This window comes from Eptesicus fuscus, chromosome 17, assembly GCF_027574615.1.
Source record: "Eptesicus fuscus isolate TK198812 chromosome 17, DD_ASM_mEF_20220401, whole genome shotgun sequence".
In the NCBI taxonomy this organism is placed as follows: domain Eukaryota; kingdom Metazoa; phylum Chordata; class Mammalia; order Chiroptera; family Vespertilionidae; genus Eptesicus; species Eptesicus fuscus.
The window spans coordinates 36,829,187-36,847,864 of record NC_072489.1 but is presented as its reverse complement, the minus strand read 5'-3'; the positions used below and the strand labels follow the sequence as shown (position 1 = coordinate 36,847,864).

Here is an 18,678-nt window from a genome sequence, read left to right as displayed (position 1 = left end):
TTCCAATTGCTATCTTTAATATTAACCACATCCTCTTATTAGATTCAGATACACTATAACAAAATCTTTAAATTCATAAATTATATTATACTACTTGCATTCCAAGAGAAATGAAGAAACTACTTAAGGCTACTCTAATATCAACTGTATCTATCATTTACTTACTATCTATCCTGTTACCAGTGTCTCCATGCTATACCAATCATATTGCTCAGTGGCCTCTAAACTATCCTCTTACTCATTTTACTATACTTTCTAATCCAGTATGTGCTGCTCAAATATTCTTGCTTCTACGTATTTTTCCACTCAATGTTTCTAAACATCTTTCCTGTGAACTTGTTCTTCCTGTCTATAAATAAACTTCTTCCTAACCTTTTTACTTTTACTCTTCCCCTCAAAACCACCTTTCCATATTTCTTATTATTTATCTTTCATTTCTACCTTAGGGTACATGCTCTGTTACTTCTCTAACTTGGAAAAAGAGTCAACTACTAAAACTCGATAATAATTGTTTCTTTACTAGACTTACCTCTTCTAAAGTACTGTCTCCCATTTTACCACCACTTTTCCCATGAGCTTTAAGTATTTCCCTAAGTCCAGTGCCTGCACCATGTCGAACCTAAAAATAACCAGAAAACAAATGTCAGAGGTTAAATGCTTAAGAAACCAAATTTAACTTTTCTTTAATTTGAAAAGGGAATATTAAATTTTTAAGAAATTAGAATAAACTAAGTAACATTTCACAAAAATGTTTTTTTCTTCTACTATCCAAGGAGAAATACATTTATACATTTTATAATTTTGGTTATGTAAAATGGTTTTTAAATCAAGCTAAGATAATAGCTATTCTAATACCCTCCTGAGACATATGTAATCTTCTTGGCTATCCCTCTTGTACCCTCTATTTGCATTCAGCATTATCCACATTAAAGAAAGTATCATATATTGTTCTTCATAGTCCCAATATCAATATTTTAGAATATATGCATCAAAATTAAGTTCTAAAGCTACCAGTGTTAAGTGGCAAAAGAAGACAATTCAAATAAAATATCTCATGACTAATGCTTCACTATATCCCTGTACCCTTCTGAAGTGACATTTGGAAGGGAGAAAACAGGCCACTGACACTGCACCCACTTATTCCAAGATCTCTTGTGAGTTAAAACATGAATAGCTTTAAACAGAAATATTATCTAGGAGCAGAAAGACTGCTAAAAGGTAATCCAAACCAGTGTCTTTGAAATTACCCAGAGGCCAATATAAGAGGAAGAGAATGGTTTGAGACCACCAACCCTCAACTTCAACCAGAGGAACTTTACTTTTATCTCTCTTACATACTGGGACCTGTTATAGATTTTCTTTGAAGAAATATATTTGAGGTTTAAAAGCTGTTGTGGAAATTTCTACTTTTAATCAAAATTGTCCAAAGGAAATTTTTACTGTCTTGGAGAGATGTACAAGCCTTTGTATTATAGAGACTGAACTATAATACAAAGAAATGAACAAGTCACTAAAGAAATACAACAAAAATGATATGAAAGGTGAAAATCAGTCCAAAGTTTTCTACTTGGTAATATAAAATGCCTTGAGCAGTGGTCCTGAAAAGGACACAAGTGAAGAATAAGAACCATGACAAAACAGATTGTGCTCGACATGGTTCCCTTCATTGGCAAAGAAAATAAAGCTAGAAAAATTATAACAAAGAAACTAGACAGCGAGACTGGTAGGAAATGTGGAGAAGTGAGGGCTGGCCATGCTCCCACAGGTGGCGGCTGAGATTCAGGAGAGATATCTCAGCTGCCGGGGTTCCTCTTGACATCATTCCTAGAGCACTCAGCTCAGGTGGTCAAGGAAACTGCACGACTGGGTCCCACAGGACACCTGCTACATAAGGCTATACTACCAAGACTGGGAGTCATAGCAAATCTACCTAATACACAGAAACAAACACAAAGATGCAGCCAAAATGGGAAGACAAAGAAACAGACCCCAAATGAAAAAAACAGGTGATATCTCAAGAAAAAAAACACACAAATGAAATGGATGCAAGCAATTTATCAGATACAGAGTAAAAAAAAGGGGGGGAGGGGTTAGAAGGATGCTCAAGGAACTTACTAAGAACTACAACAACATGAAAAGGACACAGAAACCATAAAAATAAACAGCAGCCTTAAATGACACACTAAATCAGATGGATTTAATTGATAGCTTCAAAGCATTTCACCCAAAAACAGCAGAATATACATTCTTTTTAAATGCACATGGAACATTTTCTAGGACAGAACACAAGTTAGGACACAAAACAAGTCTCAATAAATTTAAGAGTGAAATCATATCAAGCATCTTCTCTGACCGTAATGGTATAAAACTAGAAATCAATCACAAGAAAAAAAAACTGAAAAACAAAGACATGGAGGCTAAATAACAGGTTACTAAACAATGAGAACAAGGAAGAAATCAAAAGATACCTTGAAATAAATTAAAATGAGAACACAACAACCCAAAAATCTATGGGACACAGTGAAGCAGTCCTAAGATAGAAATTCATAATACACAATACAATATGTAGATGATGTATTATAGAAGTGTATACCTGAAACCTATATAATTTTATTAACCAATGTCATCCCAATAAATTCAATTAAAAAAAAATAATACCAAGATAATAAATAAAAACAATAGGTTAAAAAAAAAAAAAAAGAGAAAGAAAGAAATCATACCTCCCAGGAGGGATTAAAAAGGTCATTGCAAAGTTCTTCACAAAAGCTTTCCAAAGGCCATTCATTTGTCTAAATAAAAAAACACAATATTACTACTAAATCAAAAGGTCTATTTTATGCTAATAACTTAAGTAATTTAATAAAGTGTATTTACGTAGAGATATAATAATAACAGTCAGGTCTTAACATGCTTAAATAATTAAAATTTCTATTAAAGATTTTTAATATAATTTATTTCAATTGACAGATTATTAAATACTATCTACAGACACATTAGTATGAAAAAAATTATAAACAATTTCAAAGGACACTTTAGGGCATTCAATAGTACCTCTTCAATTAAGGAAGAACTATCTGGAACATTATCAATCAAGACTTTGGAATCATTTGCAGACTGATTAATAACAACATTTGATATTTTTCGTCTCTTTTCTTCTGGCTCTCCATCAGTGCTGTCATTGCTTAAAAAAATAAATAAATAAATAAAGTCACTGTTTGAAACATGAATAAGGATGTGAATCACAATAAATGTAAGAAAACCCATCATTTGAACAAATGTTTTGGCATATTCTTATGATTTATTTATAATTTCATATATCAAATAATTAAAATTAACCACTTAACCACTGAGTCAGTATGGCTCAGTGGTTGAGCATCGACCTATGAACTAGAAGGTCACGGTTCGATTCCTGGTCAGGGCACATGCCTGGATTTCAGGTTTGATCCCCGGTGGGGGCAAGCAGAAGGCAGCCGATCAGTCATCCTCTCTCATCATTGAAGTTTCTATCTCTCCCTCTCCCTTCCTCTCTGAAATCAATAAAAAAATTTTTTTAATTAACCACTTAAATTTTTTAAGCAAAAATATATCCTTATTGATGAACATAAAATAGTCAATGAATTCTTATTTTCAAACTGGTTCTCAAATTTAACAAGTCTTTGTTTTCTGCCTCTCTAGAACCAGTTCCTCTCAAACTCCCTTGGTCTAACAACCTAAATCTGGCCCAGCATAACTTTTTTAGGCTTCTGTACCCAGGAGAAAAGTAATATATTGAGTAACACACTATAATTTTATTAGTTCTTGAAAAACATAGAGATGAGACAACTGATCAATAAAAATGTTTCCAGAAAATATGAGGAATGTTATTTTATGACTAAAGGACCAAAAATATTGAGGCTGGCTTCATAACAAAATATTACAAAGGAGAAGACAAGTAAAACTATTCTGAATTAATGGAAAGGAACAAATTAGCACCGTCAAGGTATATACAGCATCATTTTCTATAAATGTTGCCCCCATCTTAATAGTGTAATTTGTTTGGCCAAATAGCCTATCTAATAAAGAGTAATATGCAAGTTAACCATCACTCTGCTACACCCACAAGCCACGCCCACAAGCCAATCAGGAGCGAGTATGCAAATTAACCCAACATGGCTTCGGCCATGGAGAGAGCAAGAGGGAGGTTTGGGTTTCCCTGGCCATGGAGGAAGCCAAGCTTTCTGCACACCCTGGCAGGCCCAGGCCTCTGCTTAAGGCTACAAAGTTTCAATTATAGAAGATAAATAAATCCCAACAGAAATGGCTACGGCCACAGAGCAAGCAGAAGGCTTGGCTCCACTCCAGGCTGCAAAGTTGCAATTGTAGAAGATAAATAAATCCCAGATACCAGGGCCTCCGCTTGGGTCACCAGGGGGTGTGGCCAGCCTGCAAACCACCACAGGCCCCTCGCCCAGGCTGCCCCATACCCCAAGGGAACCCCTACCCTGATCTGGGACACTCTTCAGGGAAAACCAGCTGGCCCCCACCCGTGCACCAGGCCTCTATCCTATCTAATCCTATCTAATAAAAGAATAATATACAAATTGACCATCACTCCAACACACGAGATGGGTGCCCCCATGTGGTCAAAGATCTTGCCCCCTGTGGACACAAGATGGCCACCACAAGATGGCTAGCAGGGGAAGGCAGTTGGGAGGGACCAGGCCTGCAAGGAAGGGCAGTTGTGGGCGATCAGGCCAGCAGGGGAGGGCAGTTAGGGGTGACCAGGCCGGCAGAGCAGGGAAGTTGGGGGGGACCCAGGCCTGCAGGGGAGGGCAGTTAGGGGCAAACAGGCTGGCAGGGGAGCAGTTAGGCATCAATCAGGCTGGCAGGGTAGTGGTTAGGGGGTGATTAGGCTGGCAGGCAGAAGCGGTTAGGGGCAATTAGGAAGGCAGGCAGGCGAGCAGTTGGGAGCCAGCAGTCCTGGATTGTGAGAGGGATGTCTGACTGGGATCGTGCCTAAACAGGCAGTCAGACATCCTTCGAGGGGTCCCAGATTGGAGAATGTGCAGGCTGTGCTGAGGGACACCCCTTTCCCATGCACGAATTTCATGCACCGGGCCTCTAGTATTTTCTATAAGATGATGAATGAAATTTGAGCCTTTCTAATCTCACTCCTTATTGTTTTTACTCTAATTCTCTCCAATCTAGCCACATTGGTCACCTTATAGTCCTTGAACTAGTTAGGCACATTTCTACTTCCAGGCATTTGCCCTTGCTATTCCTTCTATGTGGAAAGAAGTGAGGATTCTTTCAGAACCCGAAAAGGTAACTCTGTGAATCCTTCCTTGATTGGTCCATTTAAATTTTAGATTTTCTACCCCAAAATATTTCACATGTTCCTTACTTTGTCTCTTTTTTCCTTCTTAATCCTTATCATTAACATGTGATTTATTTATTTATCTTGTTTCACATCTTTCCCTCTAGCACAAGGGTGGGGAACCTTTTTTATTTGCCAGGGGCCATTCAGATAGTTATGACATAATTTGCTTAACATAATTCACTTAATATAAATTTATGTTGCTATGAAAAAAGTTCCTAGATTTATTTGAATTTCAAGTCCCGCCTGTGGTTGCCAAGGCAGAGCCAGACCCCTGCTCTAGAATGTAAGCTCCAAAAAAACAGAAATCTTTTATCTATTTTATTCACTACTGTATGTTGAGTGCCTAGTACAGTATCTGGCACAGAGAAGATATTCAGTAAATATTCGTGGAATGAATGAATCACAAATCTGAGAAATAAGATCTAATATTTCCAATATTCAAATATTTGGATAAAAGTGCTTATATAAATAAAAGCCAGTCGAAACAATTACTAGTTACCATAAATTCCTAATGAACTGTTAACTTAAAAAAATCTTGTTAGCTACAAGCAATAAAGATTCTATACTTAAAAATAAAATAATCTCATATAAAAATTTATACCAACTAGATGTTTATTATTTGTCTTCTACTGTGCCTAGCTTTTAAATAAACACTGTAAACACTTACTTTTTAGCTTTATATAGGTGGGGAAAATGTCAAAAGATTGCCATCTTCAACAAACACTTATTTTTATAGGCTCTCATGTTTAATTCATCATTTACTCAAGCACTTCTTTAATACCACTAAAAGTTGTGATATAATAGAGCTGAATGGGGCCCAAGATCCTGCATTTTAACAAGTCCCTCAAGTGCTTCTGAAGAGGGTTCTTTTATACCACCCTTTGAGAAATGCTGCTCCAACCCATGCACAGATACCACTTTTAATGACTCATTAATAACATGAGAGAGAGAAAAAAAAAGAATGTGAGGCCCATGAGTTTAACCACAGAGTTCTTTCCTATAACAAGTTAGGTAAACAAGCCTTACTTATTAACTGTTATTTGGTTTAGCCATCAGCCTAAGAAACAGGTAATGGAATACAATAATAGTTCTCATTTTACTAATGCACTATTCTTAACTTGTGGCCCTTACACCATCATCTTTCTGACTTCACTCTTTACTACTCTCATTTCCATCCACTCATCCTGGCTATATGGCCCTTCTTTCTATTTCTTGAATACTCCATGATTAAGGCATTTACACTGTTGCCTCTGCCTGAAATGTGCTCCCCTTTGAAGACCTTCAGCCCTCATTCAGAGTACATAATTAGTAAGGAAAACATCTGCATGCAGCTTTTTCTGGGAGTTGTCTTAGTCCCTATAATAGTAAATATTCTCTGACAGTTCAGCAAGACAATCCAAATGGTACTCCACAGCTAGAGACAATGTCAGCAAAATGTTTTTTTTTTTGTTTGTTTGGGTTTTTTTAAAAATATATTTTATTGACTTTTTACAGAGAGGAAAGGAGAGGGACAGAGAGCTAGAAACATCGACCAGCTGCCTCCTGCACACCCCCAACCGGGGATGTGCCCGCAACCAATGTACATGCCCTTGACCGGAATCGAACCTGGGACCCTTCAGTCCGCAGACCGACACTCTATCCACTGAGCCAAACCGGTTTCGGCAGCAAAATGTTTTATAGATCAAGCAGACACAGATTTAAGCTATATAGCAGTACTATTTTAAATAAATAGCAGAAAAAGATTTCTACCTCTTCTCATTAGTTTCCACTGCATCCCTGGATCTCTGTTTTGCAAATAACTTGGCCATTCTTTTAGCTTTATTCTTTTGTCTATTGCTCATTCCTGCTCGAAATTCTGAGTCAATAAGTTCAGCTGCCTGGAGAGTCTAAAAGAATAAAAGAACAGAGTTTGAACTTAAGAAGTCAAAATAAATATCCATAGTCTCTGCCCCAAAAGAGGAGTAAGTCTATAAATTTCACTATATACAAATTGATCACTTTCTTTTTTGAGAGATTCATGCGACTCCACTGTATGGCTGTACCATAATTTCACTCTCTTCTTCCCTGTTCTTCCAAATCCCAACAGATGCTCATGTTTCTTAATTTTTCTTATGTCATGGATCTGACACAAATGTATGATCCTAACCCACAAAAAAGACATGAGATTTCAAAATAACCATAATACCAATCAAAAATTGTAAGAATAAAGAATGTCAATGAAAGAAACTGATAATTATCATCTGCTGAAAAAAATTTTTTTAATTATAGCCAGAAGTGATTGGTCCAGCATCCTACAGTCAACTTACCCCAATTAGCACCCTTCTTCTAAAGCACTCACTGCCTACTGTTTTTTTTATCTCTTCTCCATTCATGTTAGACATTATAAAGGCTATGAAGTTAGAACTGCTTTGAGCCCAAGCCTAAAGATCCTTTCTGCCATTAACTGATTACGATTCAAAGGAAATTTACCCTTCTACAACCAATTAAGGCGACTGTATGGATGCCATGCTACAGTCTTGACTCAGGGACCATTGGTGCACATATAAGGCAATGCAGCAGTAATGAGCTAATGCAGCAGTAACTCCTCCCAAAGGTCCACTACAACCAAACTTGGATCCTTCAAACCATAAAGTGGCAGTTACCCATCCCATGTCCAACTATTCTGTATATTGACCATTTTCTCTAATATACCTGCCCATTCATTTTCTTACACCATGCCCAATTACCACACTGTGATCACAGTACTACACTTTTGTTCTTTGTTTAATTCTATTTTCTTTTTTATTTACCCCATTTTGTACCTCATTTCTTTCCACTCTTTATTGGTTGTCATTATATTTTCTGCCTCTTTATACTTTTTTCCTTTTCCCTTCCAGTATGTGCAATATTGTTCTTTGTCTGCAAAGGTAATTCATCATCACACACCCCCAACCCTAAAAATATAAAGTTGACAAATTCTAATGGTTAAGAGGACAACTATTATAAAGGCAAATAGACCATTCTCAACTTAAGTAAAGGGCAAGGCCAAGGGAATGAGAAGGTGGTTTTATGATTGCAAAGCAGGAAATACTAACAGGGCTCACAGAACCCTAAAAGAATATTGCAAGGGCAAGAGGAAAGGGTACTGAACCCCTGAAAGGTAGTATTTCACTTGTATGTTAATTTTTCTGAGGAGAAAGCCACAGCTTATAATGAGTCTGTGGCATTAAAAAAAAGAAGTGCACAGGCATCTATTGAAAATTGGAAGAACAGAGAGAAAACGGGCAATACAGAACAAAAGTATGGTAGAGCCACTAACAAAATAGCCTGAGGCTATTACAAAAGAATGTGATCAATCTGTATATATTGATATTTCAGTTACATGAAGTCAGTAAAGGTAAACATGGCTTAAAGGGGCACACATACTTGTCTACACACAGAACATTTCAGGAAGGATGCGTAAATAACTAAAAAAGGTCTGCCTATGGGGCATGGAGACATGGGTATTTATCAATTATTGGAAAGAAACTTACTTCATATTGTATATCCTTTTTAAATGTTTAAGTCCTTTTTATCATGTTTGTTACTTTCTCAAATTAAAAAATGAATCACAGCTCTAAAGATTTTAGATTCATATCTGAGTATGAAAGCCCTTACTATCCCACTCTCTCAAACATTTACTTTTTTTTCCCTTTGCTAAAGAACAAAGGAAAGAGCAACTGGTGCAACTAGGATTTCTCAATATAAGAGGCTCCAAAAGGTCCACCACAGCTCTCATTAACAGTCCAGTCTCTACAAGGTAGGTTGAACTTCTATCTCTTTAAAATCTGTCACCAGAAACCCAATTTATAAAGACATCAGCAATGAACAGAATTAAGGACGGCATTTTTTAAAAATTGCAACTGCATAGCAAAATGAAATCATCCCTTTGTATTATTGTTTAAAATCAAACAAATAAAGGTTTTACCTACAGGTTGTTTGTTTACAAAGGCTGCTGAAGTTGGGGTATAATCTAAATCTTCATCATTAAAGAGTTCTTCAGTACTCATTCCAATGGCTTCTCCCATATTAAGGCCAAGTTTTTTCTGTAATAGTTTTCGTTGGCGTGCTATCCTCTCTTTAGGATCCACTTCACCTTTAAAAAGAAAAGAAATACATTTCCTCCAAATCAGTTAAGAAGTATTCTAATACATGAAGATCAGACTCTATTAAAATACAAAAGAAAAGAAGAGAAAAAAGCCCAGCTGGTTTGGCTCGGTGGGTAGATCATCAGCCTGTGAACTGAAGGGTCCCGGGTTCGATTCCGGTCAAGGACAAATGCCCAAGTTGCAGGCTTGGTCCCCAGAAGGGGCATGCAGGAGGCAGCCAATCAATGATTCTCATTTTTGATGTTTCTATCTCTCCCTCTCCCTTCCTCTCTGAAATTAATAAGAATATATATTTTTTAAAAAAATTTTTTTTAATATAAGAAAAGAGAAGCTCAAATAAAACTGACTTAAAATAAAATAAAATACAAAAAAATTTTTAACTATTAAAACACCCCTACTGCCCTGGCTGGTTTGGCTCAGTGGATAGAGTGTTGGCCTGGGTACTGAAGGGTCCCAGGTTCGATTCCGGCCAAGGGCACATGCCTGGGTTGTGGGCTTGGTCCCCAGTAGGGGGCGAGAAGGAGGCACCGATCAATGATTCTCATCATTGATGTTTCAATCTCCCTCTTCCTTCCTTTCTGAAATCAATAAAAATATATTTTTTAAATAAAAATTAAAATAAAACACCCCTCCTGACAATAAGCAAACCATACTCAGTCTTTAATAGTGGATAATTTAATGTCATAAGTTCTATTACCTAACCATTAGAAAATATTTTTCATTGAGACTTCCCCATTGCCCTACTGTCAATTATCAAGTATATATAAAATGAGATCTATTCCTATGGAAAAATATAATCTTATTTTAATATAGCTACACCTTGTACATTCTCTGAAAGATCTAACCAAGCTAAGAAACAAAACAAAAATTTAGTTTTATTTGACAGAAAAGATCTCAACAAATACATGCTTATTCCAAGTGAGGCTTTTATGTATTCTGAGATGATATACCCCTAATAACAAAGATAAGGCATAAAAGTAGACAGATTTTAAATGTCCCAAATAAAACCTATAATACTTCACTGGAAAACAGATCAAAAGGTATTATTTTAAAAACTAGAGGCCTGGTGCCCGTCCCTCAGCCTGCCTGCACCCTTTCGCAGTCTGGGAGCCCTTGGGTTATGTCCAATAGACTGTTTAGGCCCGCTCCCCATGGGCCAGCAGTCGGGACATCCTTAGCACTGCTGCAGAGGTGGGAGAGGCTCCTGCCCCATACCTGTGGGAGCACGCTGACCACCAGGGGGAAGCTCCTGCTTGAGTGTCTGCCCCCTGGTGGTCAATGCACGTCATAGCAACCGGTCATTCTGCAGTTTGGTGGATTTGCATATTACCCTTTTATTATATAGGATATAATTTTGTGCTTAAAAATAGCTAAGTTGCAAGATATGGCTCTACACAATTAGAAAAAATGTTAACATTTTAAAAACTGTAATGATTTGCTTCTAATAAGTTCTTATTGGACTAACCCTCCACAGATTTTAAGCTCTAGACAAAATATGAAAAAACAAATACCTGAAGACATTGACTGGAAAGAGTACAAAAGTAGGCATATACTTTAGAGAATTCTCAATACCTGGAAGAAGAGCATGCACTGGGTGAGTCTCCCAATTTTGCAGTTTTTAACCTGAGGGTAAACCCAGTACACGGTGTATGGGGCAGCTAAAAGCTGGATAAAAAACCCAGTCTCTCTGGCTTGAAAAAGTAGAAGAGAGTCAGGGGTCACTACAGCTACTGGACGATAGAGAAAACCCAGAAAGTAGAGAGCCAGAGAGAAAGAGCAAATTCTGTATAAACTCAGCCAAATCTCTGGCTGAATTCTGAACTTTGCACACACAGGGCAGACTCCACACAGTCCAGCTAAAGCTAAAATTTGATCTGATATTTCAGCTGTTGGAATCTGTAATTTGAGTTTCACCAAATTAAATGCATGCTAAAACTAACAAGCAAACAAAAACCAAATCAACCAAAACACTCTGGAAGACTATAACAGATTCCAGCATGTGTGAGGGATACAATCCAAAATTAACTGACATAAAAAGAATCAAGAAAATGTAACCCATTCTCCAAAGAAAAGACAAACTCTGAGATAACCCAGATGTTGAAATTAGAGGGCAAGATTTTTCCTCCTCACCCAAGGACACTTTTTATTGATTTTAGAGAGAGGAATATGGAGAGAGAGAGAGAGGGAGAGAGGGTGGGAGGGAAGGAGGAGGGGGAAGCATCGATGTGAGAAAGTAAGTTTGACCAGTTGCCTCCTGTGCGTGTCCCGACCAGGGATCAAATCTGCAACCTGAGTATGTGCCCTGCCTGAACTCAAATCGAACCCTCCACCTCTCAGTGTATGGGACGACACTCTCACTAACTGAGCCACATCGAACAGGGCAATGACTATATTTTTAAGTTGCTAGTTTAACAATGCTCAATGTAAAGGAAGATATTATCACAATAATGAAAATATAGGATACCTCAACAGAGAAACAGAAACTATAAAAAAAGATCACCTTCGAGTACATTGAGGACCTGTCTGAAGACTTGGAATGGAAAATTATCTATATGGGTTCTGCAGAAAGTGAAAAATACGATCAAGTCGTAGACTCTGTTTTAGTGGGCCCTGTTCTTAGGAGAAAGCATATTTTTGTATTTTAGGCTGATGTACCTAATCCAGGACTAATTCCAGATGCAGAAGTGATAGGTGTGTAACAGTGTGCTAATTACATGCACCGATTGAGGTCAAGAATTTATTAGATTTGGCTATTATGTAAATAATGAATATTATCGAGACAGAATTAAGGGAAAATCCACCAGTAAAACTAGTCTTTTCTAAGCTTCAAAGGAACATTTTGGCATTGAATCCCAGAGTCACAAGATTCCACATTAATTCAGAAGATAACTGAAAAACTGAAAGATGCAGAAAACAATAATCCAAATCTACAATCACTTCTTTCAAAAGATGCATTACACCTTCAGCATCAAAGGGATGTCCGTCCACGTCAGAAAACTCACTAAATGTCATGTTAGAATCCCACATGGACTGCATGTGACCACCTGCCATCTCTTTAGTACAAATTAAGCTATAAAAACACCCAAAACTATTTCCCTAAAATTTCGTAAGTCATAGTCACTGAGATACAATGTGAAGAATTTGTTTAAAAAACATCCTGTAGAATGTTTATAAGAAAACGAGTATTTGAGCAAATCATAGAATATAAATACAACTATTTTAAAGTAATTTTTATCTGTTATTTGTTCTGAAACTAATCTGATTAAAACATATATACTAAAAAAAGTAATAATAAAGAAAAGAAGGGGGGGAGATTTAAAGAAACAAACAACTCAAAAATGAAATTAAGAAAACAATTCTAGCCCTGGCTGGTTTGGCTCAGTGGATGGAGCGTTAGCCTGCGGACTGAAGGGTCCCAGGTTCAATTCCGATCAAGGGCATGTACCTTGGTTGAGGGCACATCCCCAGTAGGAGGTGTGCAGGAGGTAGCTGATTGGTGTTTCTCTCTCATCAATGTTCCTAACTCTCTATCCTTCTCCCTTCCTCTCTGTAAAAAATCAATAAAATATATTTTAAAAAAAAGAAAACAATTCTAGCCCAGCTGGTATGGCTCCATGGTTGAACTTCCAACCTATGAACCAGGAGGTCACCATTCGATTCCCAGTCAGGGCATATGCCCGGGTTGAGGGCTCGGTTCCTGGTGTGGGGCATGCATGAGGCAGCTGATCAATGATTCTCTCTCATCATTGATGTTTCTTTCTCTCCCTCTCCTTTATTCTCAGAAATCAATAGAAATATATTTTCTAAAATTCTACTTACAACAACATCAAAAGCAAAAATTAAAACTTATATTTTGAAAACTACAAAATATTGGTGAAAGAAATTAAGGAACATTCCATGTTCATGGATCATTGTCAAGAATTTGTTTAAAAAACATCCTGTAGAATTACTATAATTCCAAAACTGATATACAGAATCAACACAATTCCTATAAATATCAGTTAGCTTTTTTGCAGACATTGAAAAACTGATTCTAAAATTCACATAGAAAACCAAAAGGCTCAGAATATCCAAAACAATCCTAAAAAAGAACAAAGTTGAAGGCCCATGCTTCTTTTTTAAAAAAAAATTTTTTCTTTATTAAGGTATTACATATGTGTCCTCATCCCCCCATTGCCTCCCACCTCCCCACTCATGCCCTCAACCCAGGTGTCTGTGTCCATTGGTTGATCTCTCCCCCTTACCCTACCCTCCCCTACCTTCCCTCTGAGGTTTGATGGTCTGATTGATGCTTCTCTGTCTCTGGATCTGTTTTTGTTCATCAGTTTATGTTGTTCATTATATTCCACAAATGAGTGAGATCATGTGATATTAATCTTTCTCTGACTGGCTTATTTCGCTTAGCATAATGCTCTCCAGTTCCATCCATGCTGTTGCCAATGGTAAGAATTCCTTCCTTTTTACCACAGCGGAGTATTCCATTGTGTAGATGTACCACAGTTTTCTAATCCACTCATCTGCTGATGGGCACTTAGGCTGTTTCCAAATCTTAGCTATTGTAAATTGTGCTACTATGAACATAGGGGTGCACATATCCTTTTTGCTTGGTGTTTCTAGTTTTTTGGTATATATTCCTAGAAGTGGGATCACTGGGTCAAATGGGAGTTCCAATTTTAGTTTTTTGAGGAAACTCCATACTGTTCTCCACAGTGGCTGCACCAGTCTGCATTCCCACCAGCAGTGCATGAGGGTTCCTTTTTCTCATCTTCACCAGTACTTGTCGTTTGTTGATTTGTTGATGATAGCCATTCTGACAGGTATGGTACCGCATTGTCATTTTGATTTGCATCTCTCGGATGATTAGTGACTTTGAGCATGTTTTCTTGGCCTTCCTTATGTTTTCTTTAAGTCCGTTGCCCATTTTTTAATTGGGTTATCTTTTGTTAAGTTGTATGAGTTCCCTGTAAATGTAGGAGATTAAACCCTTATCGGTGATAACATTGACAAATATGTCCTTCCATGCAGTGGGCTTTCTTGTTGTTTTGTTGATGGTTTCTTTTGCTGTACAAAAGCTTTTTATTTTGTTGTAGTCCCATTTGTTTATTTTCTTTTTAGTTTCCATTGCCCTAGGAGCTGTATCAATGAAGAAATTGCTTTGGCATATGTCTGAGATTTTGCTGCCTGTGGATTCCTCTAATATTTTGATGGTTTCCCATCTTATGTGTAAGTCCTTTGTCCATTTTGAGTTTATTTTTGTGTATGATGTAAGTTGGTGGTCTAGTTTAATTTTTTTGCATGTATCTGTCCAATTTTCCCAACACCATTTATTAAAGAGACTGTCTTGACTCCATTGTATGCTCTTGCCTGCTTTGTCAAGTATTAATTGAGCATGGTGGTTTGAGTCGATTTCTGGGTTCTCTATTCTATTCCATTGATCTATATGTCTGTTCTTGTGCCAGTACCAGGCAGTTTTGGGGACAGTGGAGGCTCATGCTTGTTGGTTTTAAAACTTACCACAAAGCAAGAGTAAACAAGACTACGAGGTATTGGCATAAGGACAGACACCAATGGAATAGAGTTGAGAATCCAGATATAAAACTGTCTATGACCAACTGATTTTCAACAAGAGTGCCAGACAATTCAGTGGGGGAAAGAACAGTTCTTTTCAACAATGGTGTTGAGACAACAGGATAGCCACATGCAAAAGAATTAAATTGGACCCATAACCCCACAACACATAAAAATTAATTCAAAATGGATCAAATGCCTAATAGTCAGGGCTAAACCTATAAAACTCTTAGAAGAAAATGTAGGGGTAAGTGAGCTTAGATTTGGCGACAGTATCTTATATATGACACTATCAAAAGCTTGAGAGGAAAAAGATAAACTGGACTTGTTCAAAATTAGTAACTTTTGTGCTTCAAAGGATACCATCATGAAAGTGAAAATACTACCCACAAAATAAAAGATGTTAGTAAATCATATATCAAACAAAAGGTTTGTATCTAGAATATATATCTTACAACTCAGTAATAAAAGAACAATATTCCACTTAAAAATGGGCAAAGGAGAGATGCAAATTAAAACGACAAAGAGGTATCATCTCACACCTGTCAAAATGGCTACCATCAACATATCAACAAATGACAAGTGCTGGCGAGGATGTGGAGAAAAGGGTACCCAAGTACACTGCTGGTGGGAATGCAGACTGGTGCAGACATTAAGGAAAACAGTATGGAGTTTCTTCAAAAAATTAAACATGGAACTGCCATTTGACCCATTGATTAAATACTAGTATATCCTAAGAGACCTGAAACACCAATCAGAAAAAATGTATGCACCCCTATGTTCATAGCAGCACAATTTATAATAGCTAAGATCTGGAAGCAGCCCAATGCCCATCAGTAGATGAGTGGATAAAAAAGCTGTGGCACATTTATACCATGTAATACTAACCAGCAGTAAAAAAGAAGGATCTCTTACCCTTTGAGACAACATGGAGGGACCTGGAGAGTATTATGCTAAGCGAAATAAGGCAATCAGAGAAAGACAAGTATCACATGATCTCATTCATATGTGGAATCTAATGAACAAAATAAATTGTTGAACAAAATAGATCCAGAGACACAGAAGCATGGAACAGACTGTTGAATCTCAGAGGGATGGTGGAAGTGGGTGAGTGGGTGGGAAAAGATCAACCAAGGAACTTGCATGCATATATACATAACCCATGGACACTGACAATAGTGTGGTGAAGGCCTGGGGCTGGGGGTGGGGATGGACTAGAAGGGGTCAATGGGGAGAAAAAAAGGGGACATATGTAATACTTACCACAATAAAGACTTTAAAATAAGTAAAAATCCTATATAATAAAAGACTAAGATGCAAATAGACCGCGGTGGAATAATCAGTACAAACAACCACTTGCTACAAGGTGCACGGACTACCAGGGGGCATGTGCGGAACATGGCAGGCGTTGGTCATGGTGGGATAGTGGAGCAGGTGAGTAGGGGCACCAGATCAAGGCTGGGCGCTGGTCGCTGTCATTGGGGCAAGCCTCTGATGGTTACTGAAAATTCTTTGCTCTTTGCGCGACACGGTCCTGCCCAGCATTTGCACTCGCTTGCCAGCACTGGAGCCGCCACTCGCATCCACGGCCAGTGCCGGCCCCACTCACACCCGCAGCTGGCGCCAGAGCTGCCACTTACACCTGCTGCCAGTGCCCGACGCCAGTCCTGATCACTCGGCACCATCGGTAGGTGCAAGTGACGGCTGCTAGCCCTGATCGCCCCTAAGGGCTTCTCCACCGCCCCCTGCTCCTGAGGGGCGATCGGGACAGCAGCCGCCACTCGACGCCGGCACCGCTCACACCCACTGCTGGCACCGGCCCCAATGGCTCCGCACCGTCAGTGGGGGCGAGCAGGACCGGCGCCATCAACACATGGGAGCGGCGGGAGCGGGCTGCTGGGAAACAGAGGACTGGGGACCGCAGGGGGAGGGGCCAGGTCCCTGTGCAGAGGATGGGCCGAGACCTGCCCCTGTGCCTACCGCAGCCTCACAGCCCACAGTTCCTTTCAAGGTGCACGAATTCGTGCACTGGGACCCTAGTGTAAAATAAAAACATGGGCAAAGGATTGAAAGAGACCAGTGATGGGCAACCTTTTGAGCTGGGTGTGTCAAACTTCGCCAAAAAACTGAACATAACTCGGGTAGTGTGTCACTTTGAGGCGGCCGCATGTCTTCAGAAATGGCTACGCGTGTCAGTGCTGACACGCGTGTCATAGGTTCGCCATCACTGAAATAGACAGTTCTCCAACGATATACGAATGGTCAATAAACACATGAAAGATGTTCAATATGATTATTAGTCATCAGGAAAATGCAAATCAAAACTACAAGATAGCACTTCACTCACTAGTATGGATATTAATCAAAGTCAGTTAATAACAAGTTTTGTCAAGAACGTGGGGGGGGGGGTAAGAGATCAACCGAAGGACTTGTATGCATGCATATAAGCATAACCAATGGACACAAGACACTGGGGGGGGGGGGGTGAGGGCATGTGCCAGGGGGTAGGGGAGGCCGGGGGGAGGTCAATGGGGAAAAAAAAGGGAGACATATGTACTACTATTTGTAATACTTTAAACAATAAAAAAATTAAAAAAAAAAAAAAGAATGTGGAGAAATGCCCTAGCCATTTTGGCTCAGTGGATAGAGCATCAGCCTGCGGACTGAAGAATCCCAGGTTTGATTCCAGTCAAGGGCTCATGCCCAGGTTGTGGACTCGATCCCAGTGGGGTGTGCAGGAAGCAGCCAATCAATGATTCTCTCTCATCATTGATGTTTCTATCTCTCTCTCCCTCTCTCTTCCTCTCTGAAATCAATAAAAATATCTAAATATATATAGAGAGAAAATATATAAAACATAAATATTAAAAAGGACAAATACTGTATGATTCCACTTACATGAAATACCTAGAGTATTCAAATTCATAAAGACAAAAAATAGAAGAGTGGTTGCTAGGGGCCGGGGGAGGGGGAGAAATGGAAATTGTTTAATGGGTATAAAGTTTCAGTGTTTTAAGATGAAAGAGTTCTGGAGACTGGCTGCATGACAGTATGAATGGACTTAATATTACTGAACAGTATGTACAGTTAAAAATGGGTAAGATGATAAATTTTATGTTATTTAACCACAATTAAAAAATGAATACATCCTATAACAGTAATAAAAACTCTTTTAAAACAAGTAAAGCCCCAGCCCAGCCAGCATGGCTCAGCTGGTTGAGCATCGACCTATGAACCAAGAGGTCATGGTTTGATTCCCGGTCAGAGCATATGACCAGGTTGTGGGCTAGATCCCCAGTATGGGCGTGCAGGAGGCAGCTGATCAACAAGTCTCTCTCATCACTTACGTTTCTATCTCTCTTCTCACTCTCCCTTCCTCTCTGAAATCAATAAAAATATATATATTTTTAAAAAAGCAGCAGCCTTGGCCAATGTTGCCTAATTGTTAGTGTCCACCCCTGCACCAAAGGGTTTTAGGTTCCATTCCCAGTCAAGAGCACATAACTGGGTTGCAGGTTCGATCCCCAGCAGAGTGCATGTAGGAGGCACCCAACAGATGTGGCTCTTTCACATCAATGTTTCTCTCTCCCTGTCTATCTTACTCCCCCTCCTTCTGTCCCTCCC

At 38.7% G+C, this 18,678-nt stretch overlaps 1 protein-coding gene and 1 pseudogene across 1 annotated transcript in view; one reads left to right on the top strand and one right to left on the bottom strand.

Moving 5' to 3' along the window:
- Positions 1-18,678, bottom strand: part of BTAF1 (B-TFIID TATA-box binding protein associated factor 1) — a 109,868-nt gene that overhangs the window by 62,962 nt on the left and 28,228 nt on the right. Inside the window, exons 5-9 of the mRNA XM_054728766.1 lie at positions 9,310-9,473; positions 7,109-7,245; positions 3,052-3,181; positions 2,721-2,789; positions 530-619 (exon numbers count right to left, since the gene is read on the bottom strand). Coding sequence (XP_054584741.1) covers positions 530-619; positions 2,721-2,789; positions 3,052-3,181; positions 7,109-7,245; positions 9,310-9,473 — 590 coding nt within the window. The remainder of the gene's footprint in view (positions 1-529; positions 620-2,720; positions 2,790-3,051; positions 3,182-7,108; positions 7,246-9,309; positions 9,474-18,678) is intronic.
- LOC129152079 (histone chaperone ASF1-like) lies at positions 11,072-12,526 on the top strand (annotated as a pseudogene).